This window comes from Tetrao urogallus, assembly GCF_951394365.1.
Source record: "Tetrao urogallus genome assembly, chromosome: 1".
NCBI classification, from domain to species: domain Eukaryota; kingdom Metazoa; phylum Chordata; class Aves; order Galliformes; family Phasianidae; genus Tetrao; species Tetrao urogallus.
Genome location: NC_136813.1, coordinates 62,388 through 88,628, shown reverse-complemented (window position 1 = coordinate 88,628; position 26,241 = coordinate 62,388). Strand labels below are relative to the sequence as shown.

At 48.2% G+C, this 26,241-nt stretch overlaps 1 protein-coding gene across 1 annotated transcript in view; it reads left to right on the top strand.

The window, feature by feature from the left end:
• The window catches only part of LCMT2 (leucine carboxyl methyltransferase 2), a gene marked incomplete at both ends in the record, with an annotated part of 43,660 nt that extends 30,645 nt beyond the window's left edge, over window positions 1-13,015 (top strand). Inside the window, 10 exon segments of the mRNA XM_079544604.1 lie at window positions 131-290; window positions 1,251-1,440; window positions 1,845-1,952; window positions 3,707-3,797; window positions 4,193-4,450; window positions 4,626-4,856; window positions 7,276-7,373; window positions 10,824-11,011; window positions 11,101-11,236; window positions 12,848-13,015. Coding sequence (XP_079400730.1) covers window positions 131-290; window positions 1,251-1,440; window positions 1,845-1,952; window positions 3,707-3,797; window positions 4,193-4,450; window positions 4,626-4,856; window positions 7,276-7,373; window positions 10,824-11,011; window positions 11,101-11,236; window positions 12,848-13,015 — 1,628 coding nt within the window.
• Window positions 13,016-26,241: the final 13,226 nt, after the last annotated feature.

Below are 26,241 nucleotides of genomic sequence, written 5' to 3'. Positions count from 1 at the left end.
CTTGTTTATTTCACAGGAAAATTGAGCTGGGCATGGTCTTGTGAATGATTGCTGGTAGTACTGATTTTCCTGGCTGGGTCTCGGTATTGCAAAGCCGCTGTAGTGAGTTCGTATTGTTTTTGTCCCACAGGAGTCACCATCGCCTTTTCTGGGAAGGATTATAGATTATTGGGAGTGGATTTATCAGAGCTGCCAAAGCTGAGTGCAGCTCTAGATGAAGCAGGACTGGACAGTGAAGTCCCCACCCTTTTCATAGCAGAGGTGGTGCTCACCTACATGGAAAGCAGCAGGTCAGTTGAGCTGTCCTTTCTTAGCTAGGTTGTAAAATGAGAAGCAGAGACTTCATTGTAAGTCATGGGAGACTTGCTGTCTTAAAACTAAAGCCTCATGAATTCTGTGGAAGTTCCAAGCAGCTCCTTACACTGTAAGTATGATGGAGCAGTTGATTCCCACAACATCGAAGCAGGAGGCAGTGTGCACAGCTGGAACACAGGAGCTTCTGTCTGAACATCTGAAAACGCTTCTTTACTGTGTGAGTGGTGGGAGCTGTCACAGCTTGCTTAGACAGGCTGTGGAATCTCCCTCCTTGGAGATCTTCAAAAGCTGTTTACAAGGGTGGATAGTGATAGTGCAAGGGGGAATGGCTTTAAAGCGAGACAGTGGAGGTTTAGGTTGGAAATGAGGAAGAAGTTTTTGAGCCAGAGGGTGGTGAGGCGCTGGCACAGGTTGCCCAAGGAGGCTGTGGATGCTCCATCCCTGCAGGCATTCAAGGCCAGGCTGGATGTGGCTCTGGGCAGCCTGGGCTGCTGGTTGGCGACCTGCACACAGCAGGGCTTGGAGCTGGATGAGCGCTGTGCTCCTTTGCAGCCCAGGCCATTCTATGATTCTGTTTGGCCATGGGCCTGGGTAGGCAGCTCTGGGTGGTTCTGCTGGTTGGACCAGATGATGTCCAGAGGTTTCTCCAATCTCATCTATTCTATGAACCTAAAGGGGAGGTTAAAAAAATAAAAAGAGGAAGAACCTTAAGTACTGTGGTTTTTTTTGTTTATTTGTTTGTTTTTAAAATTTTGGGGTCTTCTCATCCCTGACTTCCTCTGTGAATGGATGAGACTTTCATAGATGCCCAGTACAGGTTTCTCTTTTGTATGTGATCTGTCAGGGTGCCTTAGTAACATGCTTTATGTTGCATCCGTCCTACAACAGGTGGTCCCACAGGTATTTAATTGTTCTTACGTATATCTGCCCGACAGGTCAGATGCCTTGGTTCAGTGGGCAGCAGAGCATTTCTCTCATGCATGCTTTCTGCTGTATGAGCAGATGCACCCAGAGGATCCCTTTGGACGTGTAATGCAACAGCATTTCAGTCAGCTGAACTCTGCACTTCGTTCTTTGTCTCAATACCCTGATTGTGAAGCACAGCAGAAGCGTTTTTTTGAAAAAGTAAGTACCTGCAGCCCTAAGAGCCATGGGAAACCTGAAGCACCTGGAAAAGGGTGCAACTTCAGATCATTTTAGGAGTCGTCAACTGGGCCAGCTGGGTTGAAGCGAAAATGGCCAAGGCAGAGCTGCTGCCTGCTCTGGTAACGTGGCTAGTCATCTGAAGGTCCCTCGCCTGTTTGGTGGTATGGGATTAAGGAGACTTATGGGTTCCTCTTAAGCTTTTAATGTTAGATATTCTTCAGAATTTTTTAGGCAAGCCATCTCATCAGAATTTGAGCTGCTGCTATTTTCCAGCTGGACAGTTTTAAAGACTCATGCAGATTCTTCATTTGGTGTCATTGTTTTCTCGTGAGGAGTGAGTCTTTTCTTCCAGAAGTAATAATTTTGAGGGATTTCTGTTTTAGGGCTGGACTGAGTGCAGTGTCATGGATATGAATGAGTTTTTCACCCGTTGTATTCCAGAAGATGAGCAACAAAGAGTGCAGGCTCTGGAGCCTTTTGATGAATATGAGGTAATCCTTTTCGGCATTCAAGAAGACTCTTCTGTGTTACAAAGGATTCGTGTTCCTTCCTCAGTGAGATATCTTAGGGAGACAATCTCAGCACTGCAAAGTAGCTGCTGTTACAAAGGGTATTGCTGACGCTGAAAATTTGCAAGTGCTCCAGTTGCAGTTCTTTCAATGCAGAAATCCATTGAGGATTACTTGAATACAAAGAAAGTATGCGTGGTGTGAGGTTCCTGACCTGCAAATGTCTGGGAGCATTTCTGGAGGGAGTGTATGCTGCTCTTGCATTTCCCTGGGCTGTTAGTGTTTTGTCATTGTTGAATATGGTTTTCTAGCTATATTCAACAGGTATTTTGTTCTGTTTTTTTATGTGGCCATTCCTATAATAATGACTGAGTTAGCTGTGACTGTGTTCTGCCATTTTTTATGTTAACTGCTGGCAAATTTGCAAGTGTCAGAAAAGTAGGAGCAAGGGCAATGAGTGACTCTGAGGTAAGTGTTGTGTAAGGTAATTACTGGATGTTTCTCATTCTACCTTGTGGTTCTTTGTTTGCAATTCTAGAAATGTAATAGCCTGCATTATGAGAACAGTTCAATGTGGTTGTGTTTACTTTGCCTCCATGCGCTGTGAACAGAGCCGTTAACTGAAATTCTGGCAGGTTTGCAGAGTGGTGTGGCAGTGTTACAGCAAATGCTGTGGAGGAAGGAAATTTCTCTTGAAGTGAGAAAGCAGAGTACGTCATTTCGTTAGAGGAAGGTGGCAAGTGCATGCTGGGAGATCTGCGTAGGAGTAACGTAATTGATGGCAGAGAGCTCAGGGATTGGCCTTTCAGATGAAGATGGGGTAAGATCTGGGTTGGACTGGGAACAAGCTTAATGGAACTAGATTAGAAACACAAAATACGTCCTTACTGCTGAGGGGGACTAATTTCTAGAATCATTTTCCTGGAGACAAATTGCGAACTTTAAAATTTCCAGTATTTACATTCATTTTTTCATACTATTTTTTTAGAAGTTTCATCCTCACCTCAGATGAAATTTGGGCTCGTGATGTTGATGTTGTTATTTCTTTGCGCTTTAAATTTCTGGTTTGTGCTGCCCTGCCATACAGTGGGGTGGATACGTTCAGTCCCCTGGTAGCGAACACACTCAATTTCTCAGTGTCCACTAAAGCCAGGGTGAACTCTAGTATTGCTACTGACTTCTTGTGCCGTTTGCCTCTGAGTGATCCCACAGTGAGACTGGCAGTCATATTTAGGTATTGTCAAATGGCAGAGGCCGGGGGGTATCTTTGAACATTTATGATTTCTTTAGGGTCAGTTATATTCCGTGACCTTTGGGGAATCTTAATCCCTCTGGTATGCAGTCCTTCTTATGAGCACAACTGGGAAGCATAAAGGGAAGCTGGTTCCAAAGAAGAGCATTCATCATACAACTTACAGTAAAGTTATGGAACTCATTGCTGTAGAATGTGTGCGAGTTCAAAGAGCAGCTGGATAGTTCATGAATGAGGAAACCACCAAGAGTTATTTGATAAAGCAGAGAATCCCTGTGCTGTATATTTTTGAGGGTTAGAAGAGATTGTACAGACTTGTTCTTTCTCAGATTCAGTTTTAGACTTCTGATTATGGCCATTGCTGGAAATACTGTTAAGCAGGTTTCATTTATGACTTTTTTCTCTGGCTATTCATTACTACCCTTCGGTCTGAGATTTTGAGAGCGCGTGCTTGTTTTTGTTTCTTTCTTTTGGCTTGATACAGGAATGGCATCTGAAGTGTTCTCATTACTTTGTCTTGACTGCATCAAAGGGGATGGAACCCTCCTGGACTCCATTATTATCCAACGTGGCAGGTACATACTGGCTAGTTTTTGTAGTATTCTTTTATCTCACACAGGCTCCTTGGATAGATTTTAGGAGACAGCAAAACCCTGGAAGGAACACATGAGATGGTAATATCCAGTTGGCTTTTTCCATTCTCATTCCCTAAGGACTGCTCATTGCCAGGTGAAGCCAGCCCAACAAATTCCTGCTTTTGGCTGCTTGCTTCCTTTAGGGAGCGGCAAGCAGAAGCTGAAAGTGGGTGTAGAGTAGTTGAATGTGATGCAGATTGATTTCTAGGGCATGTCAGATCGTCAGTCGGCTGCATCAACTCGCTCCGCAGTTTTTTATTTTATTTTTAAAACTAATAAGTGTTGGTTCTTGTTTGCTTGAAATTTACGTTGTTTTGTTCCCCACTGGCTTACAGTTCCTCCTCATCATGGCCCTGTCAGGTTGGCTGGGAGCGTCAGTGCGTTGGCATGTGCAGCTCAGTCTGAAGTTGTTGGCTTGAGACGTTACGGTCACCACTCCGCTCTTATAAAACCTAATGTGATTCTGACCACTGGAGGCTTTGGGGAGGAGAATGGACATCACTGTCGTATGAGGAGTTTTCATGTTCTTATGAAGTATGCAGGCTCCTGGCAAACCAGATGTGTGAAAAAGGAAAATCCTGATGAAAGATGGGGTGAGTGTTTCAAGTGGGATACTGATGGCAGGGGCAAGGGGGATGTTTGTGCTGGCAGTGAAATGTCAGTAAGTGATGCCACAGTGCGATTACACTGGCAGTCAGAGAGATGTGAAGGTTCTGAATGTCACAAGAAAAAGAACAGTGTGACCTGTGATATCTTCTGTCTCTCCAGATGAGCGACTGTACCATACGGTGTCATGTCTCTCAGACAGCCTGGCCCTGGTGGTAGGAGGACGAACGTCCCCATCAAATGCAGCGTTGGGAATGTTGTGGCTGAGGTTCCCCAAAATCTGTAATGACTCAGATCCAGGTGATGTTACTGTGGAGCCTGTAAGTCTGCAGCCCGCTGCTGAACCAGCTGCTTTGCGTTGGAGACACAGCACAACTGAAGTAATATTCAAAGGTAAAAAGGTTGGGAAGACTGGAGATACATTGTGAGATTTCTGCATGGGTTGGTCCTGTGGCCAGGTCTTCCTGTGCTCTCGCCCTTGGAGAACACAGAAGAGCACGCACGCTTCTCTTCCTGCCGTTACGCTGTTCCCACTGCTGCCTTACTCTGTATGCTGTGCTGTTTCTCCCTCCTTTAGAGAAATGGCTGGCAGATAGAGAGGCTCCTGCGTAAGAAGTGATGTCGCTAGACTGGGATTCTTCTAACTGGAGGAGAGTAGAGGGGGCAGACTGTGAACAAAGGAGCTATTTGAACAGGGTGGCCTGAAGGACGAACAGGAAGACAGAAGCACCAGCTGGAATTGTTAGGCAGATTTCAGTAAAACTAAAAATCTTCCTCGTTAAGTATTGCAATTATTCTCTGAAGCTGCTTGTTGCAGTGTGCTATATACTGAAAGTTAACCTGAACTTAAGCAGAGTGGGTAAATTCACAGAAGAAAAATCTGTTCAGGGCTTCTAAATTGAAAGACAAAGCATCAAAGTGACATAATGCTTTTGGCTCCTGCTGGAAATGAGATGTAGGATGGTGATCTGATGTGTTGCTCTACTTGCTGTTACTATCACCTAATGAGTGCTCTCTAAAGAAGAGAAGAAATTAACAGCACCCTTTTTGAAACTCTTACTTCTTGAAGTATGATAATTTCTTGTTTCATAGGCCATGTTATCTCCAGTGGTAAGCAGAATTGGAACCTGGGGATGTAATCTGTTCTGGAAGAGTAATTCTTTGAGCTCATTTATGACTGACGTGTTTCCTGCTTCATCTCGCCAGAAAGAAGAATCATAGAATCATAGAATCATAGAATCACCAAGGTTGGAAAAGACCTCAAAGCTCATCCAGTCCAACCGTTCACCTATTCCCAATAGCTCCCACTAAACCATGTCCCTCAACACGACATCCAGCCTTTCCTTGATCTAGAACCTCCTCTCCAGAGGACAGTGTTTTAGTTCTAGAGCACTGTGGAGCAGGATGCCTAGTGCTTTTTCCAGAAGTGCCTCAGAAAAAATGCTGTACTTGTAGTAGCAGTTAGTAACTATTCATTAGTTGTGAGGTCTAGAATCAAGATTGTCAATGACACACTGCAGCCTCATCTAGTAAAAGATACTCACTGTAAGGGCAAAAACTTCCAGCTAATAGCAAGTTGTTGGTGACATTGACAGTGAAATTCAGGAGGTGGAAGCTGTCCTTAAGCTGTTTAACTCTTCACTAGGAGCTATTGCAGGAGAACACCCCAGGAATTACAAGGCAGTCATTAGTTCACTCTGTAGTATACTTTGGGTTTGTGAGACAGTGTTCGAGACCATAATGCAATTCAGAGTTCAACTTCCCAAACTAAGTTTTCTATAAAAAAGTAGATGCTAAATGGGAGAATAACATTTTATGAAAATGAAGTATTTTCTAAATCTTTGTTAGGCTGTTCTGCATCATTTTTGCCACGATTGTGCTTTGTAGAAAAATCAACGTTATGTTACTTGTAAGTCCATTATAAGGATGTGGCTCACATCCCTGACATCTGCCCAGAGTACTCTTATACCTTTTATACCTCCTTTTTGAGACCTCTTCAGGTCTCCTACTCATTTAAATTATCCTTCATTTCTCTTTTTGTGTGGAAAAATATACCTTCTAGTTTTATGAAGCTTCACCTCTGTTATTGTTTTGGTTAAATCTGTGTCGTTGTGTTGCTACGATTTGTGTTCTTAAGAGTAGTCTGGTTTTATTACGGGGTCACTGGAATCACTTTGTTACGTACCCCTGGAACAGGCTGCCCAGGGAGGTGGTGGAGCCTCCTGCTCTGGAGATGTTCCAGACCTGCCTGGATGCCGACTTGTGAGACCTGCTGTAGGGAACCTGCTTTGGCAGGGGGTTGGACTCGATGAGCTCTGGAGGTCCCTTCCAGCCCCTAAGATTCTGTGATTCTTTCAGTTGCCCAAATTTCCATTTCTTGCTGCCATGAAGTATATTCTAAAAAACATTTTTTTTTTTTCCTTTTTGGCTTTGTGACTTTGGTTTTTGAATAATGTTCAGGCTTTGAACAGTCCGTTAGTGCATGATAAATAAGTGGATGATGGAAGTCTTCTGAATGATCACAAGCCTAAGGAATACATCATCTAAGTGAAAATATTTTCAGTCTTCCATCCCATGTGCCTTGTGTCTGCTCTTTTTGTTTGTTTTTGTCTTACAAGACTAATGTCCATGTCTGTGGGACAGTTTATTGCATTTATTGCTGAAGTTTGGAAATACGAAATGTTCATCAAGTTGCAGGACACTTTCTTATAAAACTGCATGAGCAGATATCTTTGAGCAGCTTTCCTTACGTTCAGGCAGACCCTTTTGCTTTTGCAACATACCAAATTCTAACCTTTCCACCTGGTTGTAGGAGAGAAGTACCTGTTTGTGTATGGAGGCCGCTCTGCTGTGCAGCCAGTGCTTGGGGATTGGTATTTCCTGCACATCCCAGAAATTTCCTGTGCTACGGTAAGAACTGAGGGAGACTGGGGATAGAAATTGCTACTGTGTTGGAAGCTCAGCTAAACCGCAGCAGTACATTTAAGCAGATGGCACCAGCAGTGCTGTTGTACTCCACGCTGTTTAGTGTTGAGGAACTTCTAAACGCTTCGCTATTTACTGGATCGCATCTTCAGAGAACAGTCGTAAGGGAGGGCACCTGGAGGTCATCTAGTGCAGCACCCTTAAGGCCACTGGAACAGGTTGCTCAGGTCATTGTCCGCTTGGGTTATGATTACATTCAAGGATGGAGACTCGGCAACCTCACTGGGCAACCTGTTCCAATGGCTGACCACCCTCATAATAGAATGTGAGAGTTTTTTAATGTGTAAGCAATTCTCCTAATTCTTTTATTTCAGTTTCTGGCCATTTTCTCATATTCTGTCTTGGATCCATCTGAGAACGTTCTTTCTTCATGCTCCTTCATCTCTCCCATTGGACATTTATGCATATTGATAACGTTTCCCAGTGAATGTTCTCTTTGTGAGATTCCTGTCCCATAATGATCTTTGTGGTACTTTTCTGGACTTGCTGGTTTCCTTGTACTGAAGAATGCAGAACTAGCCACAGCGCTCCATGTGTTGGACTTGATCTTAAAAGTCTTTTTCCAACCTGACTGACGTCTGGAATTGTTTCTCCTCATGCTCAAAACTTCTTACATCCCATTGTTGAGCTTGATGAGCTTCAATTCCTCCAATTTTTCCAGCCTGTTGTGATCTCAGGCAGCACAACCAGCCGGTACGTTAGATATGCCTTTTTATCATTTATCATACCCTGATTGTTCTGGGTATCGCTGAAGTGCATGGAGGTAACATGCCTAGAAGTTACTGTTGTTAGCAACAAAATACCAAAAAAATGCAGGGAGAATTGATTGTCTTTAGTCGTACTGTCTTTCAAACAGAAATAGTTTATGAACTCCAAACTGCGTGGAGGAACTTCTGTTAACAGCTGTTAAAAGTAGTGACCAGCTCCAGCAGCTGTGGAACCTGAGAATTCCTCCTTCCATGGAATGAGCCCTGTCCTGTATGCCTCAGGACCCGGGATGTATTCATCCCAGGACAGCAGGCATGGCAGTTTCTTTTCCCATTTGCAGATTCAACCAGTAATGGAGGTGAGCATACATCCCAGAGACGTGCACATGAACACGAGCACATGTGGGATGTGCTGGTATGGCCATCTGCACCGACTGCTGCCAATAAGATAATGCTTTCAGCAACACCCATTTAACATTACGAGGACTCACATAAAATGTAGATAGCCCATTTCTTTTCCTCATCTTTGTCTGATAAGAATTAAAGTTGTTATGAGAAGATCAACGCATATATGCCCTCACTCTGTAGACTGACAGGCATGTGCAGATTTGTAATTCCCTCATGTATCGGGATATTCCCTGTATACAGCTGGTACCCTGACCAGATCCTGAGCCCTCCTACCTGCCCTGAGTCTGGCTTGAAATTTGCTAGCAGACAGATACGCACACACTTAATTCACAGGCACCTTGCACTCATGGATCCTGTGAATAGCGGTGTGTAATAATAATACCTATGTGTGTCTAAGACCCTGGACCAAGTGCTGGAGGTAGGAGGCTGGCTGGACCAGCTGACTGGACTAGTTCCAAGTTTTCTAGCACGTGGGAATGGGATGCACATCCCACACATATGAGGTTCAAGGAAGGAATAATAAACACAGTGGTTCCCTTTCCAGGAACTGGCATCTGGGCACAAGAGCCCTGTGACCCTTAGTTCTCCTCCAGCAGCTGGTGCTGAGACTCTGACTTGCTTCAGTTGCCTGAGTTGCCCTTGTGTCTAGGACCTGCACAGCTCCTGTTACTAATGGTCTTGTCCTGGTGACTGAAGCTAGAAACTTCAATTGTTCCAGTTGTTGGGTGAGGCTCTCACTACAGGACCAGACTGCCACTGGTCTCTGCAATAGAGCAATAATAGCTGGCACTCTGGATACAAAGCCTTTGAGAGCCATGAAATTGTGCTCACTGGAACCAGAGAACCTGCAGTCCTTCACCGTAGTAGTGACTCTGCTGGCCTCATGTTTCCTAATTCATGTCTCTGTACTTGCAGACACGTAGTCCCAGTGTCTCTCCTATTAACGTGTACTGAGTATTTTGGCAAAGTAGTTAGGAAGGTATTTAATCAAAGGTAAGATGTACTGTGGTGACTAGGCCTGGGGCTCAGTAAAGCAATTGTACTGAATAGAGACTGTTTATATGTGATTAGCCCCCTTGTAATCTTGTTTCTGTCTATTCTTCATCTTTATTGCTCAACAATCCCCTTTGCCTTAAAAAATCCTTAATAAGTTTTGTGTAGTCCTGTGTGCCCCCTCACTCTGAGTATCCTGAACCCCAATGTTCCTGATTCCTTTCCTCTTAGAATTTGGAAGGTCCAGGCTGGCCCTCTCTGAAGCCACGCTTGGAATTTTGTTAGTGGTCCGCGGATATTAGTGACTTCTGGTTTATTGTATTAAACTAGTATGTTTCATTTGGATCTTTAGAGATCAGCAGAGCTTAAAAATAGTGAGTAGCACAGGGTGAGAGGTTGATGATAACAAGAAATCACAAGCTAAACGTGTAAGTAACGTGATGCTGTTGTGAAAGAACTAAACCGTGCGTTCAGATTTACAGGGAAGATTGAAGAACTCTGAGCTACTGAGTTGGTAGAAGATTCAAGATAGTAATGCTTTTCAAATATGTAAAATAGAGCAGCAGAGGGCAAATTATTCTCTGTATTTATTTTGGATAGTCTATAGAAAGGACAGCTTTAACTAGATACTGAGAAAAGCTTCTAATTGTGAAGATAATAAAGTGCTGCAAGAAATGCTTCTGAAAATCTGCACTGACAAACTACTGGATGACTCTTGCCAGATGCTGACAGATATCATTACGTTTGCCTTAGGAGAGAAGGATGGACAAAATGGTCCCTGAACTTTTTTCCCAGTTCTATGATATTCTTTTAGCAGTCTTGCTCTGAGGGTTTTCTTTCTGCCCATTCGTCCTGCAGCTCAGTTTCTTTTCTTGCTTCATGCTCTGAGTCACTGATCACAGCTTTGTGACCCATGTTCTTGTAAACTTGTGGTTCTCAGGTGAGAGGAGCATGCAAGAAGGACAGCGTTGCCTCTAATAATATGCAGAACTAAAACCCTGTAAAGACTGAGTAACTTATATTCTTGGAGCCAGAGAAGTATTGAAAATACTGTAGATGGAAACACTCCTGTGTAGCCATTCTTAGAGGAATCACCCACGTGTGCAGATGGAAGGCTTTTTTATTGCTCCCTATCATGCTTATTCGGTCTGTTCTCCTCCCCAGCTATTCCTGTCCTCTGCCAGGAAGGAAGGGATTTGATATCATAACCACAGCAAGTGCAATTGGAATAGAGGCAAACTTCAGGCTTGGGCTTCTGTTGTCACAGATTGCTGTTGAGGGTCCGGTACCAGAAGGCCGCCACTCGCACAGTGCCTGCAGTTGGAAAGGAGGAGCGCTGATCGCCGGAGGTCTGGGAGCAGCTGAGCAGCCCTTAAGTTCAGTTTTCCTTCTGAGGGAAACTGAACGTGGCTTTCGGTGGCAGATTGTGGAGACGCACCCTCCTCTCATCCCAAGGTGAGCAGAAGGCAGTTAGTGGTGAATTCTAGGCCTGCCTCCAGCTGCCTCTCCTTACTAATGGAATAAACTGAACGTTAAACTCGCAGGTACTCGCATACTGCACATGTGCACGATGGAAAACTTGTGCTTGTTGGTGGAGTGTGGTTTCACTCGCTGTGCGTGCCAGGCATCACTGTCATTGACTTAACGACTGGGCTGTGCTTGGACTACACAATTAATGCGGTAAGTACTGGAATTTTTCTTTCAGGATAGGCAGTACTGTGGGAAAGAGAGTAGTAGCTTCAAGGTCATTCCCAGAAATGGAATAGAGAATGCAAAGGAGTCAAATTTAGGAGTGGAATAAACATTTCCCTGTTTGCATGATGTAACAATTTTCCTGAGATACCGAGGATAGGATCCACATGTACAGATGAAACTGGAATTTGTGATTACTATATGTAAAAATATATTTTATAATATATAAGCAGTATGTGTGCACCTGGCTGACTTTTCTGCATTTTCCTGAAAATATGAAGGATAAAGCATGCTTATATGTAGTGTAGCGTTTTCTTATTCTCTACAGCAGAAGTTAGAAGGGAATCAATATCCTTGGATAAAAGAGGCTGCTCATGTTTGATAGCAGCGAGTACAGTATGAAGTTTTATCTAAAATAACATAACTTCTAAATGTTACTGAGTGAGTGGGTGCAGATGGATCGGTAGCTGCCTTTGGTTATGATGTTCTTCCTCGAACTAGGCTGCAGTGCCTGCCAGTGCTGTGCTAAAGTCTTGTACTAGTAGGTACGTAGTACCCAGTGCGGATTGGTCTCGAGTTTTGAAAGACTGGAAACGCCAGTGACTTTCTGTGTAGTTAGTATTACTGCTAGTGTTATGGCTTTGGTTCCACCAGGACTCCCAGGTCCTTTTCTGCACAGCTGCTTTCCAGAAGGGTCGTCCCAGCATGTCCTGGTGCCTGGGTCTGCTCAGGGCTTCGCGTTTCTCCTTAACTCTGGGAGGCTTCTGTCAGTCCATTTCTCCAGCCCATCACAGTCCCTCTGGATGGCAGCATGGCAGTGCTGTATCTGCTGCTGCTCCCAGCTTTGTGTCACCTGCAGACTTGCTGATAAGCAATGGAGATGTCGGAGGGGACGGTCCCAGCTGTCACCCCTCCAAGTGGGCTTTATGGTATGGATCACCAGTTCTCCTTGGTGAATCCGTGCTGACTACTCCTGGTGCTTTTCTTGTCCAGTAATTCTAAGGGCCTGATGAGTACAAAGACATTTTCTCATTCTCAGACACTGAACTGAAAGTTGTTTAGTGAATTGACTGTTCCTTGAGGAGCACATCATGGTCTCCTTGCTGTTACGTTTTTCTCTTTTTGTCACCGTTGTGGGTGCTGTAGTTGATCGGCTGGCTGGTTCCCAATGGATGTATTGTGGCTATTCTTAATTTTCCAGTGAGAGTAGCTATATGAAATACTTCTACAGTACTGTATGAGGTGATATCTGTTGAAGTCCTTTATGTTCAAGGATTACTTTCTAAGTGAGATCTCGTTTGGTGGAAGCAGTAATTGAAACTGTATTTACCAAATGCCTGACTGATGAAGTGAATCCTCTTCCCTTTGCTTCCTAGTGGGGGAAAAAAGAAGTTTCACGCTAGGATTTTGATTTTTGAGTCATTTGGACAAGCCATTCGTTCTGTGTCTTGGGCACTTTGTTCAGGCATCCGTTTCCTCAGAGTGTCCAGTTCATCGTCTTGGCCTTTGTGTACCTCTCCATGATGTGACCGTGGTGTCCTCTAGACTATGCAAGCTTGTGTTTCATCCTAAGAAATTTAAATTCCTCTTCTTTTTCAGGAACATTTGGAGTGGCCTTTAATGCTGCATAATCATAGCAGTGTTTTTCTGCCAGATGAGAAGGAGCTGCTGCTTATTGGTGGTGGTGGGAACTGCTTCTCCTTTGGGACACACTTGAATCCAAATCCTATCTCATTGAACCTCAGCAGCATTCTGACCAGCCACTAACAGGGACCAAACAGGACTGAACTGTAATGCTCCACCATGGTGTGACGTCTGCTTACCTGCATGTCCAAGAACAACAAAATGTTACTTGCAACGTTTTTTGTATCCTGAATGCATCTGTAAAGGTGGGATAAGGAGAAGGGATTAAGAAGTGAAGTTCTGTCAAGGGGTTGCACCTCATCTGTCTTTTTCTTTATTTTTTTTTTTTTTTTAGTCCTTTTTTGTGTTGTTTCAAAGAGTATTTTTCCAGAACTAGCTCTGTAGCCCTTAGAGGTGAAATAAGGAACTCTGCTGTGTTCAAAAGTGATGTAAGTTTGCACAGTGCTGACTTTTAGCTAGCGAGAAGTCACTGCGTCAAGAAGCCATTGGAAATATGCAACCCAGCATAACTAAATGTGAAACAGCAATGTGTCAGTAGTCATACCTGAATGTTTCTAAAGGCCTTTGTAAGGGTGTATGGAAGGAGTGTCTACTCCTTTAAGGATATCTGATCAAATACTAATTTACAGTGTAACAAGGGGAAAATGGGAAAGGGAGGAAGACATAAGCAGGAACAGACCAGCAAATGATAAGGAAGACCATAATGGGAAGCTGCCCGGTCAGTCACAGTTTTATGGGCAGGTGTAAGTGTGTGAGAATGCTTATTCCAGCAAGGTTATCTGACTAGGGACTTTATTGAGAGGGAAACTAAAGGAAAAAGAAACCAGAATAAACAATGACATAGACATGACGAAACAAACATGGAGACAATGTCAAGAAACAAATCTCTGATAATCTGGGACAGTGTGGGACTCAGTAGAGCCTGCAAACCCATGGTGAGGTGCTCAAAGAAAAGGGGAACCAGGGATGAACAGAGTGAAGATGCTGGAAAATCAAGGTTATAAAAGTTGTGTGTGAAATAGAATTGGTCAGGGCTTGTCCGGCTTCTGCATCTGTTGACTACAATCTGTTTTATTATAATTTCTTATTAAATCTGAACTCACTCTGTATATTCACACACTGCCCTATGTGTATGTATTGCTGCAAGGGCTGCTGAGACCTGTGTACGTAGCAAAAATTTGGTGCCAGTTTGGAGTCCAGGGTATTTTACTTCCAGCCACATAGGTGATGATTTCCAGGGGACCCTTCCAGTTTCAGCCATTCTGTGTTAAGGGCCTGAGATCTGCCTGTGTGTATTGGACAGAGACACTGTGCTGCTACTTAAGGGATCCAAGCAGGGGTGCTGTCTGGACAGAGAGGCTGTATCAGTGCTTGAACGTGTGCTTTTGCAGCTTGAGGACTGTGTGTGTGCCTGTGCTGGTGACTTTCTATCTCTACAAGCCAAAGGAGAAGAAAAGGATTTCACTGTGTGTGTTGTGCATGATTGCTGTGTTTAGGTGCTGGTGAAGGCAGCATCTTGTCTGTGTAGCTGACTGTGTCAGCATCCTGTCTGTGTCTCTAGGTTATGTGCTTAGTTTCATTTATGGTTGAATCTGCAAATGGGAGAGTGGCAGCAAAGATGGTGGGTCCCCAGACATCGGGCTGCTACCAGTGGCTGCTCAGGAGTGGTCTTGGGCTGTAGCAGCTGCAGGAGGCAGTCACACCCTTTACCTCTTAGCAGGCTTGGTATGACAAGCTGTGTTTTTTGTTGCCAGCAGCTCAGCTCCAATCTGTAGCTCTTGCTTGTTACCTGTGAGGATAACAGTATGCCGGTTATCCAGAATGGGGCAGGGCTCGTGGCTTTGCTCTCTCCCTCCAACAAAAGCAGTGGGCGTACAGGAAGGCCTTTAGGGCAGGCCCAGACTGTCCCTCCTCTTGCCAGCTGAGAAGCAATCCCCCTGCAGCTGCACAGAGCCCTTCTTCCTCTCCAGAGAAGGCCAAGGTAAGCTGCAGCAGTATTCACTGGCTTACTGACACCAACTTGGCCAAGGGCAGCAGCAGTGACAGGGATAAAGCTGATATTCCAGCAGAAGGGAGTTCTGTGCAGCTGGTGCTTGGGGCACAGCCCTTGCTTCTCCCTACCAGCACAGGAGAGCCCCAGATCCACCCTAAGGAGCTGCAGGGGGGCTGTAGCCCTCCACATGCTAACAAGCTTCCTGGATGGCAAAGACCAAGGGCAGTGATGCACACCAGTGATGCATTCGTGCTGACCGGGCTGCCGGTGGGAGGGAAATGCTGAGGCTGTGGGAGTGAGGCTGTGGCCCTCCCCTGTTTGTCAAAAAAAGGAGACAGATTGGCACAGGGAGTACTTTAGGGTGCCCTGGGAAGCACCTGGGATTAACTTGGAAACTTCTTGGGCAGCCTGAAGGACACTGAGGATTTTGGTAGGATATTGTGAGCTGGAGTACACTGTGGGGTTGACAAGTCACAACACAAAAGGGTAAAAAAAAAAAAGGGGGGAAACTGTGGGAGGCAGATACTTAAAAACATAGAAATATTTATGTCATTGTGTCAACCGCACCACTCAGCTTGGTGTTGTCAGCAGACTTGCTGAGGGTGCACTCGATTCTGTTATCGATGTCTCTGATAAAGAGCACTGGTCCCAGGACAGACCCCTGGGGGATGCCGCTCGTTACCGGCCTCCACCTCAACATAAAACCATTGATCACCATCCTCAGTCTGCGGCCTTTCAACCAATTTCTGATCCATTGCATGGTCCACCCATCAACTCTACATCCCACCAATGCCTTCACTCCGCCACAGAAGGCCACCCAGAGGGGTTACTCATGACCTTCACCTGCTGAAGCTGTGGTAGCTGACTTAGATCACACGCTCATTCCTCGTATGATCCAGCATGTCCTTGAGATGGATCTGTTCCTCACCATCTTCTTAGCAGTTATAAATTGAAATGGAATAACTGGTATTGCTTTCATGAAGAAAGCTCCCTTTGTCTTCTACTCCTGCTGCAGCTGCAACAACTGCACCGGCACGACTCACGTATTTGACAAAACTCCAGCTCTGGCTTAGCCAGGCACAGCAGCAGTCCGTCTCCCTCCCAGACCACTGACCAGCGTGCTGCTGTGCCACAGCACCCACCAGCCTCTTCCCACCCTCACTGCCAGCTGGGATGAGGGCTGGCGCTGTGTGCCCACTCAGCTTTTCTGCTGCGATGCCTCCCATCACCCACCCAGCTCAGCCTGAGCCGTGCCCGGCTCGTGCGCATGCTGCAGCGGTGCTTCTGTTGGGCTCTCACATGGTGATCTCTTCCAACGAGGCCCAAAGCTCTGCTTCCACATGCAGCACTCTCACCAGAGCAGCAGCTGTGGAATAAATGCTCCTACCCCAGCAATGATTGCAACCTTGGTGAATGCCTGCAGCACTTCTGTGCTTTCATCATAAGCAAAGGGAGGGGGTCACCTCCCGGATCCAAATTTTAAGAAAAAACAGAATGGTCACCCAATGGGGTTATCTTAAGTAAAACAACAGAGAAATCAAGATGACTCTTCTGCACCCAGCTCAGATAGCCCCCTAGCCCAGGCATCACACAATCAGACCAAGGAGATGTTGCCTCTGGGCTGCTTTCAGCACGGAATCTGGAAGGGTTTGGCCTTCCACATGTGCTGCACAGCAGCCCCGAGCCGAGCCCTGCATGCAGTCACTGTGCCCACAGCTGGTACACCGCTGCCAGAACGGATCCGAGGACACAGGTGGACGCAGGCACTCCTGCTCCTTCTTGCAAAGCCATCCTCTGCAGAGCCCGCTAGGTGCTGCTCACTGCTATGCCATCCGTTTACTGCAGCCCTGGGATAAACACACGTGCACTCTTCTGTGCAGCAGTGAGCTCCGGGCATGAAGCACCAGAGGGCAAATGAACGGAATCTACTGCTGACTCCATCAGCTCCTCCTTCTACCAATCACAGGGCAAATACCATGGGACAGAACACAGGGGGGGAAAGCACTTCTGCTTGCATGCCTGCAGTGAAATTCAGAACAGCTACTGCAAGAAGAGCTCATGGAGTAAACCCAGCCTCAGAGAGGCAAACGCATCTGGTTCCAGCAGTTAGTATGGCACGTTGTTGATGAAACGCTGCTTTGTTGCTCAGAGGGCACGCAGCACGCCGCTTGGACAGGCACAGCAGTGCTGCAGCATCCAAGCTGAGCAGCAAAACCTCCCCAGCTCCCCTGGCTCACGCTGCCAGGGAAATGCACCGCCTGCAGCCCCACATGGCTCACTGCACGGACACTGGGGGGCTGTCTTAGTCTCAGGTGGAGGGATTTTCTTCAGAGTATCTGGTATGATGGTATGTTTGGGCTCTAGGAGAAAAATCACACTGATAACACTCCGATGTTTACAGATTCTGATAAGCAAAGTTGCACAGAGCCAAGGCCATTCTCAGCAAAGCTCTCACCAAGAGGCTGGGAGGGAAGAGAATGAAGACAGCTGATGTAAACAGCTAGCTGGACACTGGTTGGCGGGTGGTGAGCCACTGCTTGTACATCACTTGTAATTTATTCATATGTATATGTATTCAAAGATATGTACATACGTAACTACTATCTTTTTATCTTAGTAAACGGTTTTATCTCAACACATTAGTTCGACTTTTCTCTTTCCACCCAATTCCACGGGGAAGAGAGGAGTCAGCGAAGGACTGTGTGGTGCTGAGCCACCCGCTGGCTTAAACCACAACGGGGCTGCAGGGCAACGGGAGCAACATGAAGTGCACTGCGGTCAGGAGGAAATGAAAATGAGCTTGAGTTATTCAACAATACAGTTGAATACAATTCAACTGTTTCATTTTCCATAAAACAATGTAAGGCGTCAATGAAACCTTTCCCTCAATAAAAACATTTGCAAGGATGCTTTGAATGACTGAGAGCATAGGATACCTTTAACGTCACGCTGCTGACAAAATGTCCTTTTAATGCAGCAACTCCTGGCACCAATCACAGAATCACAGAATCACAAGGTTGCCCTTCTCTGGACACGCTCCAGGGCCTCAATGTCTTTCTTGTAGTGAGGGGCCCAAAACTGAACACAATACTCGAGGTGCGGCCTCACCAGTGCTGAGTACAGGGGATGCTCACCTCCTACTCCTGCTGGCCTACACTGTCTCTAATGCAGGCCAGGATGCCATTGGCCATCTTCGCCACCTGGGCTCATGTTCAGCCGAGCATCAACCAACACCCCCAGGTCCCTTTCCTCTTCACAATCATCCAACCACTCATCCCCAAGCCTGTAACGCTGCCTGGGGTTGTTGTGGCCAAAGTGCAGAACCCGACACTTGGCCTTGTTAAACCTCATCCCATTCATCTCAGCCCAGCGATCCAGCTGATCTAGATCCCTCTGCAGGGCCTCCCTGCCCTCAGGCAGATCGACACAACCTCCCAACTTGGTGTCATCTGCAAACTTACTCAGGGTACACTCAATCCCTTCATCTAAGTCATCAATGAAGACATTAAACAGGATGGGCCCCAGCACCGACCCCTGGGGGACACCACTTGTAACAGGTCTCCAGCTGGACTTCACTCCATTGACCACCACCCGTTGAGCACGGCCCTCCAGCCAGTTCCTCATCCAATGGAGGGTAAAACTGTCCAAGCCATGGGCAGCCAGTTTTCGCAGAAGGATACTGTGTGAGACCGTGTCAAAGACTTTGCTGAAGTCTAGGTAGACTACATCAACTGCCTTTCCCTCATCTACCAGTTTGGTCACCCAGTCATAGAAGGAGATGAGGTTGGTCAAACACGACCTGCCTTTCATGAACCCGTGCTGGCTGGGCCTGATCCCGTGGACAAGCTGTGTGATCTCTCCCAGGAGATACCTCTGAGTACAAGCAGCAAAGGGCACTGGGTTGCTTTGAATGCAGTTTGAGCACGGATCTGAGGCCTCCGTGGAAAGGCCTTGTGGAGCACATCGTGTCCTGCACCAGGCAGAGCGCCGTGCGTCTCTCATCTCTCCAAGCTTCGGGGCTTTGAAGCTGCACAGTGTTTCTTGAGAGCTTATCCCCCAGAACTCCAGGGCACATTGAGCTGTTCCCCGGCAATTCAGAACTTGCAGAGTGTCCAACGCAACAAAGAAAGAAGAAAAGAAAGAGGCAAGGGTCGTGGTTATGCACAGAAGCGTACAGGCATGGTTCAGAAGAAGGACACCTGCACATGTCAACTAAACAAAGTATTTACAACTCACAGTTACAGGATTTTGAACGCCAGAAGCAGACAGCACGGTATTTTGAAAGCAGCAAGTCCAAATCAGCCTCCTTGCCCTGCTCTCACCTCTCAGCCAAGCAGAGAAGTAGAACACACAACTCTGTTTCTTTGCTCGTGGCAGCCGTGAAGCTCGTGTTTTAGTGACACACAGAAGTGCATCTCCAGCTGTCGTGCGTCTCACTGACCACAAGCTCAGCTGTGAACTGTCCCTCAGCCTGACACCACAAGCAGAAAATAAATGTACATTAACTTATCCACCTGTGCCAATCTGGGTGCAAGGAATAAAATCCTATCAGGCCATGGGCAAAGCAGGGAGGACAGAGGCAGGAAGCAGGAAGGAGTTCAACTCCAGCTCTCCCACACAAAAGACTGGGAGAGCTGAGTCAGCACCATGGGAGGAGTTACGACACAGCTTGGGAGCTTACAGAGAGACCTGAGATTGCCAAAGGACGGCGCCAGGGTAACTCTCACCAGTCCTGTGCAGGGGTTTCATGGATGCTTGGGATGCTGACTTCCACTTCCTCTGTCATTTGTAGAAACAGGTGACAAAGGCTCATGTTGTCTGGGTAATGCTTCCATGGTTCCATGGTTATGACTGTAAAAAAAAAAAAAAAAAAAAAAGTAGCATGCAACTCTATAACATTTACCTCTCTGCTCTTCTTGTCAGCACAACATCTAAGATGAGCATTACACGTCCCTGCACCTGACTGAAAAGTCATCCAAGCCGATGTTCCACACAGCTTCATCTCAGTGCCAAAAAGAAACACACAGTATCCCTTGCGCTGGTAATTCTCTTAGGGCAAGAGCCTCCACTCTCACAGCAACAGCCAAGAGCTGAAAGGCTGAAAAAGCCTCCAGTCCCTGCGCATGTGGCTGTCTGCAAAGACAACAGCTGCCTGCTCTTCAGGAGGGTGATGCTCACCCAGCAAATGCTCAGCAGCAGATGCTGTTTCCTTACACTCAGAACTGTTACAAGTGTGTGCAGCCCTTGGCACTACCTTTCCAATCAAGGCTAACATGTATCTAAACCATTCCTTCTGTGTTAGTATCTGGATCCCCAGTTAGGGCTTGAGCTCCAGAGGTCAGCACAGTGTGCATCTGGAAGACATGTCTCAAAGCTGAGAAGAGTCAACTCTTTGACTTGGGCACAGCTCACCAACCATGAGCCATGCCTTGCCAACTTGGCTCATCTGACCACTTGGGAGGTCAGTTCCAGTGCACCATTCATGAGCACAGACACGAAGGAAACCAATCAGCTCCACATTAGAAGGCCTTAGGTAGGCAGAGACCCACAGCAAAAGCCCCCTCTGCCAGCCCTTAAATGGACTCCATCCCTTCATCTTCTGGTGTCCAGGCTCCAACATTTCCTGCAGCTGCAGGTCAGGGCCCAGCATGGCACAGACCCCACTGATATGGATGTTGTGGTTGTATTCCCACATCAACCTGGGGCCACACACCTGAGATATGGGGCAGAGCCCATGGCTGCCCCATGGCTGCCCCATGGCTGCCCCATGGCCCTACTCACAATGGTGGTGTTGCCATCATGGGTCAAAGCCATGCCCATGTGGGCAGCAGTGCAGTTCTCTGTGGGTCAGCGCAGTGCTGTTCTCCTGGCCAACTCCACCCAACCCCCTGTTCCCACTCACCCCACAACTCCACCCTCTGTGTGCTCCCTGCTCTCCACCTCACAGCCATACAACCGCTCCACATCTGGGGCCCCCACCACCATGCTGGGGGAACACACACATGTGGGGCTGATCCATAGCCCCAGGGATTCAGGATCACAAATGGGGCAGGAGATCCGTACTGTGCCTCCAGCGGTGCCAGCACCCATGCCCAAAGCTGTGGGTCCCACCGAGCTCCAGGACATGACGTGGGGTTGAATGAATGTTGAAGATCCCCATGGGGAGGACAACACTTGGGGGGTACAGTGGGGTCATTGTGGGGCAGTGACAGCCTCATAGCACCCCACAGTGCCCCACAGCACCTCATTCATCCCAAGAACTACTCCAATGTCTCCATGTCTCCCCCACAACCCCCATGCTGCAACTCCCCTCACCCCCCTAGCACCATGCTCATGAGGACCACTGTGAGGAGGGCCACACCTTGGGGCCACCACTTCCTTCCACCCCACAGCAGAAGGGGATGTAGGGTGGGGGTGGGTGCTGTGGGGTGCCAAGGGGGCCACAAAAGTGGGGCACAGGGGTTGGCGGGACTTATCTGTAGGGAACCATGGGAGTCTGTGGGGACTGTGGGGGACCATTGTTGTGTCTGTATGAGACTTTGGGGTCTGTGGGGAACCTCAGTGAGCACAGAATGGCACAGGGACCATAGTGGAGCATGGGATCATAGGGGACATGGGAGTCGGTAGGGGAAATGAGGGACGTGGGGGCCTATAGGGGATTGTGGAGGACCATGGGGGTCCAAAAGGGGATGCGAGGTATGCAGGGCACCATGGAAGGTATTTGGGTACACAGAGAATCTCGGGCCCCGTGGAGGGCTGTTGCCACCACGCTGTGGGGTCTGTGGGGGGCACAGGGACCCGGGGGCCCACAGAGGGCACTGTCCTGCACACCACTGCAACTGCAGTTGTGCAGCACATCACTCTGCTGTCTCTGCTCTGTGCCCCTCGTCGCTATGGTAGAAGTCCTCCAGGCTCAAACATGCACACACTGGGGGTCTTGGAAGGGGTGACTCTTTTGCTCCGTGTGGTCCTGATGGGCAATGGTTGGAGCTGAGTGTTTCTCACTCTGAGGGGCACTCGTGTGACTTTGAGTACAGGGGTTGACCCAGAGATGTGCTGCAGAACCCAGGGGGGCTCCAGGTATCTGATGGGGTAGACTGGAATACACTGGAGGTTTTTAGGGACCCAGGGCTATGTGTCAGTATTAAAATGTCTGCTCCCCTATCTGCTAGAAATGTCTTTGAGGACAGACTGCGATCCACACACATTGGCCATCGCAGCTCATCCACTGATAAACCACCCTTGGCAGACATTCATTTTACTTTTTTTTTTTTTTTTTTTTTTTTTTTTTGCCTCACGGCTGTACGGGAGCTGTGAGGTCACGACCTGAAGCAGTGACTGAGCACCTGGCGAGGGCTGCAGCTCTACGGGCACAGCTGGGAGCAGCTTACTTGCATGTCTGCAGTGTGATGCCGCCAGCGGCGCTTGCGCAGTGCCGTGCCGAGAGTGGCGCCGAGCCGATACCGGCACATGCGCAGTTCTGTGCTGGGACTGGCGCTGGAGTGAAGCAGTGCCCTGATTCACGCATGCGTATTGCTTTCCTGAGACTTCTGGTCACGGGTTGCTGTGGAGTCGGTGCTGCTGGACGCCGGTAGCGCAACAGCGAATCCCCGAGCTGCTCACGTTCCGCTGTCGCTGCGAGGGCTTTTACGCGGCTGGGGGACGGTGCAGGGCTGGGGCTGGAAGGGCCGTTCGCTAATTCACCGGGGTGGCGAGCAAATTGCGTGGCACGAGGCGCTGTGGAGCAGCTGTGAGCCCAACCGCGCCGTTCCTGGGTGGGTTCGGGCACAAAACGGCAGAAATAAATGAGGGGCATCCTGGATTAGAAGGGGGAGAAAATCGCTGAGCCGGCGGTCCGAGAATCGGCTGCTTGCCCGTACCTGTGGTGGTGTTTCGAAAAAACTGCTATCGTTAAGTTGATGGGCGCATGTTCGCTATTAGCTGGAGGACTGATCACCATAGAGAGTGGCGGATTAGCTGCGCAGAGCGGTTAAAACGCCACTTCTGCATTTCACAGAATCACAGAATCACAAGGTTGGAAACGACCTGCAAGATCATCCGGTCCAACCCCCCTCCCATTCCTATCATTTGTAGGCACACGCGTTGTGCTGCTGGCGGGACTCGGCGGCAGACAGCTGCAGTTCCGCGCATTGGCCACGAGGTGGCAGCAGAGACCGCGGAAAGAACTTTTCCGACGGGACTGGGGGAGCGGCGGCGCAGAGCCTGGCGATCCGGTGTGTGCGCTGTGAGGACGGGAGAGGAGCACGAAGTTCGAAGTGGAGGGGTTGTGGGGGGAAAGACGAAGAAGAAAGAGGGAAACTACTCCAAACCCAGGAGAGCTGTGCCAAGTGCTTATAAATAGCTGTAAAAAAGGAGTTGGTTTTTTTTTTTTCTTTTTTCTTTTTGCCAGCGTCTGTTGCATTGTTTCTAAATGTTCGAATACCAAAATGCAACTGCCCAGCAAATTTAATGATAATGGGATTAGAGCCCATTGGCACAAAGTGCCGGGCCATATTAATGTTTGCTCAGCCTCTGTCTTGTTTATACTTCTACGTATTTTTCTTCAAAAGCCTTTCTTTCACTGCAGGTTTCATTTTTGGCTTTTTGTTCTTTTCATGCCACAAAATGGGAAGTTTTAGGTCCTAGCAAGTCTAAGCAGCCAGATCTAGCACAAAGCTGCAGTTTTGAGTTCTGTGTGGACCATTACAGTGTTCCTACAAAGATTAACAAAAACTGCAGTTCTCCCCCTAAGTTTGCAGATGGAAAAAAATAATTCACCTGCCTAGAAAGAATTGATGTGTCACAGCTGTCATTGGCAAGATGGCCCGAGAGTTGTGTGGGTGCATCTGGCTGTGAGAGGAATGTCTCTGTGGGAGGACAGCTTGTTCCCCCCTCTGATGGGGGCAGCTTCTCAGCTGCCCTACCCTGGTCTTCCTGCAGCTGGACAGATAGCCCAGAAGGGCACGGGGTACGCAGACCCTCCCCGGCCAGCTGCAGCAGTCGCTCCTGCCAGCACTCCCTTTCCCCCCGACCATTCCATTTCGCAGGCTGGAGCCCTGTGTAGCAGAGGAGGAGAGAGCTGCAGGCAGAAGGAAAACAGGGTGCTGGGATTCCTGCAGCTCGCTGCCAGCTGTCTTCTGTGACATTTTGGGGGTGGGCAGGGGACTGTGGGAGCACCCTCAAGGCTCTGGGCAGGAGGGAAAGAAGCAAAGATGCAGCTGCAGGCAGTGGGCTCTGAGCTGGAGCAGTGCAGCCGGGCACTGTACAGCTTCCAGACTGGGCACACGGAGCAAGTTTGTCCAGCTGAGGGCTGCAGGGCTGTCCTTATCAAGCACTCCCCCATCCCACAGGTCTGCAGCGACTGCACCAGTTGCTCGAGCTCTTCCCACTGCAGGAGCTCAGAACTGACAAGAACCCTGACCCAAGCAGGTAATGGCAACATATGCACACAGATACACACGCCTGATACAGAATCTGGCATACTACAGTCCTCCCAGAGCTTCTTGCTGCTTTTTAGGCTGCTCTACAGCTATTCTGTCCATTTCCCTTCATTCCCCTATGTCTTGCCCCCTTTCTTTGCCCATTCCTTTTTCAGGTGTTCTCCTTGCTTTCCTCACTTCCTTCCTCATGCCTTCTCCCTGCAATGGCCCCATGTTCTGCTGATCTTCTCAGCTGACAATCCTTAAACCACACTTTTCAAAGACATGGGATCAGACCGCATACTATCACTGATTTTAAAACAGCCAAAGAAGTACAGTATTACGTATGGATAACAAACTCCTATCTGCTGGAAGACCAATATCAGCTCCTCATCCTGGAGCATCACCATCGCCCCCAGGTTGGGCTGGTGCTGCTCATCTGCCCCGCAGTGCTGCTCGAATGGCACCAGCACCTCCTGGCACGGCCTGCCACCTCCCTCTGTCAACTCTACATGTCACCTCCTCTCACCTCTGTATTTCTGACTCCACACATCAAACCCATGTCCCCCCATGTCTTCACACGTCCCTGTGTCCCCATATGCCCTCTCATGTCCCCTCAAGTCCCCCCATGTCCCCTGCCCCACTTTGCTCCTTGCTGATGTCACTGTGGGGTTGAGGACGGGGGCAGGGATGCCTATGGGATGCGTGGAGTCCTGGGACGAGTTGATGGCCGTGCGATGGTGCCCTCGGCGCATGGCTGTGACATTGGGCGGGGGTAGTGCCCCACAAGTGGGGGTCATTGCCCCCAAAATGGGGCTCGTGCCCCACGCACGTGGGCAAGTTGTACGGGCAGTGCTTTCTGGAGATGATCTGTCTTTTCTCTCCATCTGCAGTGACTTCAGCAATCCTGCGTCGAGCCGCAGCAGCAATGGGGCACTGCAGCACGTCAGCGACCTCTGGCTCGAGGAGCGCAGGGCTGCACGAAGGACGCACTGCAGCCTGCCTGTTTCTGTGGGGTTTGGATTGCTGTTGGAGCCCAAAGGCCACACGCTGCCATACAGGCAGGTGCCGGGTTCACCCACTGAGGACACCAAACCCTCCAATAATGTCACAGCGGCCTTTAATTGCTGTGCGAGGAGATGACGCGCGTTTCTCCCTGGGGAGCTGTAAGCTGAGCCCGGCAGCTGGGCAGCCAGCACTCGCTCCATTGACGCCGCTCATCTCAGCCCTTGTGCTGCACGTGCAGTTTCTGAGCACCTCGCTGTATCAGCACTGAAATCTGTGCTCCCCTATCTATTAGAAATGTCACCAATTGCTATTGAGGACAGACTGGAATCAAAATACATGGGCCATCCTAGCTCGCCCGTCAATAAAGCTCCCCTTGCCAGACAGGCAGACCCAATTGGCTGCTGGTGTTTTTTTTTTTTTTTTTTTTTGTTTTGTTTTGTTTTTTCCTTCATGCCTTTATGGGAACTTTGAGATCACAGCCTGAAGCAGTGATGGAGCACATGGTGGGGGGTGCAGCCCTGCCGGCACAGGTGGAAGCAATGAAGCAGTGGGAGCAGATGGGGCTGAGCCTGGCTCCAGCCCTCCCTCACCTCATCTGAGAGCTGGCAGCCCCACAGGCAGTGTCTCTTCCCACTGACCCCCCTCCCCCCATGGGTTGTTGGGGGGCTCTGGTTCTTGGAAAGAGGTAAGCAATTCTTTCTTTATTGTAGGGTTTTGATCTTTCCACTCCTGTGGAGATCCTAAGCTGGTTTAGAGTAGCTCTATCTGCTTTGCCTGTCTTTATGATGCCCTTCAATTGTTTTCTGGGGGAAGAGAAGGGGGTATCTCCCTTTCTCTGAACTGGCAATGCAGGGACTGATGTTCGTTCCTTTCTTTTGCTCTTATCTAATTTCTGGAATGCACCAATCAGCCCCAAGGTAACGCTGGTT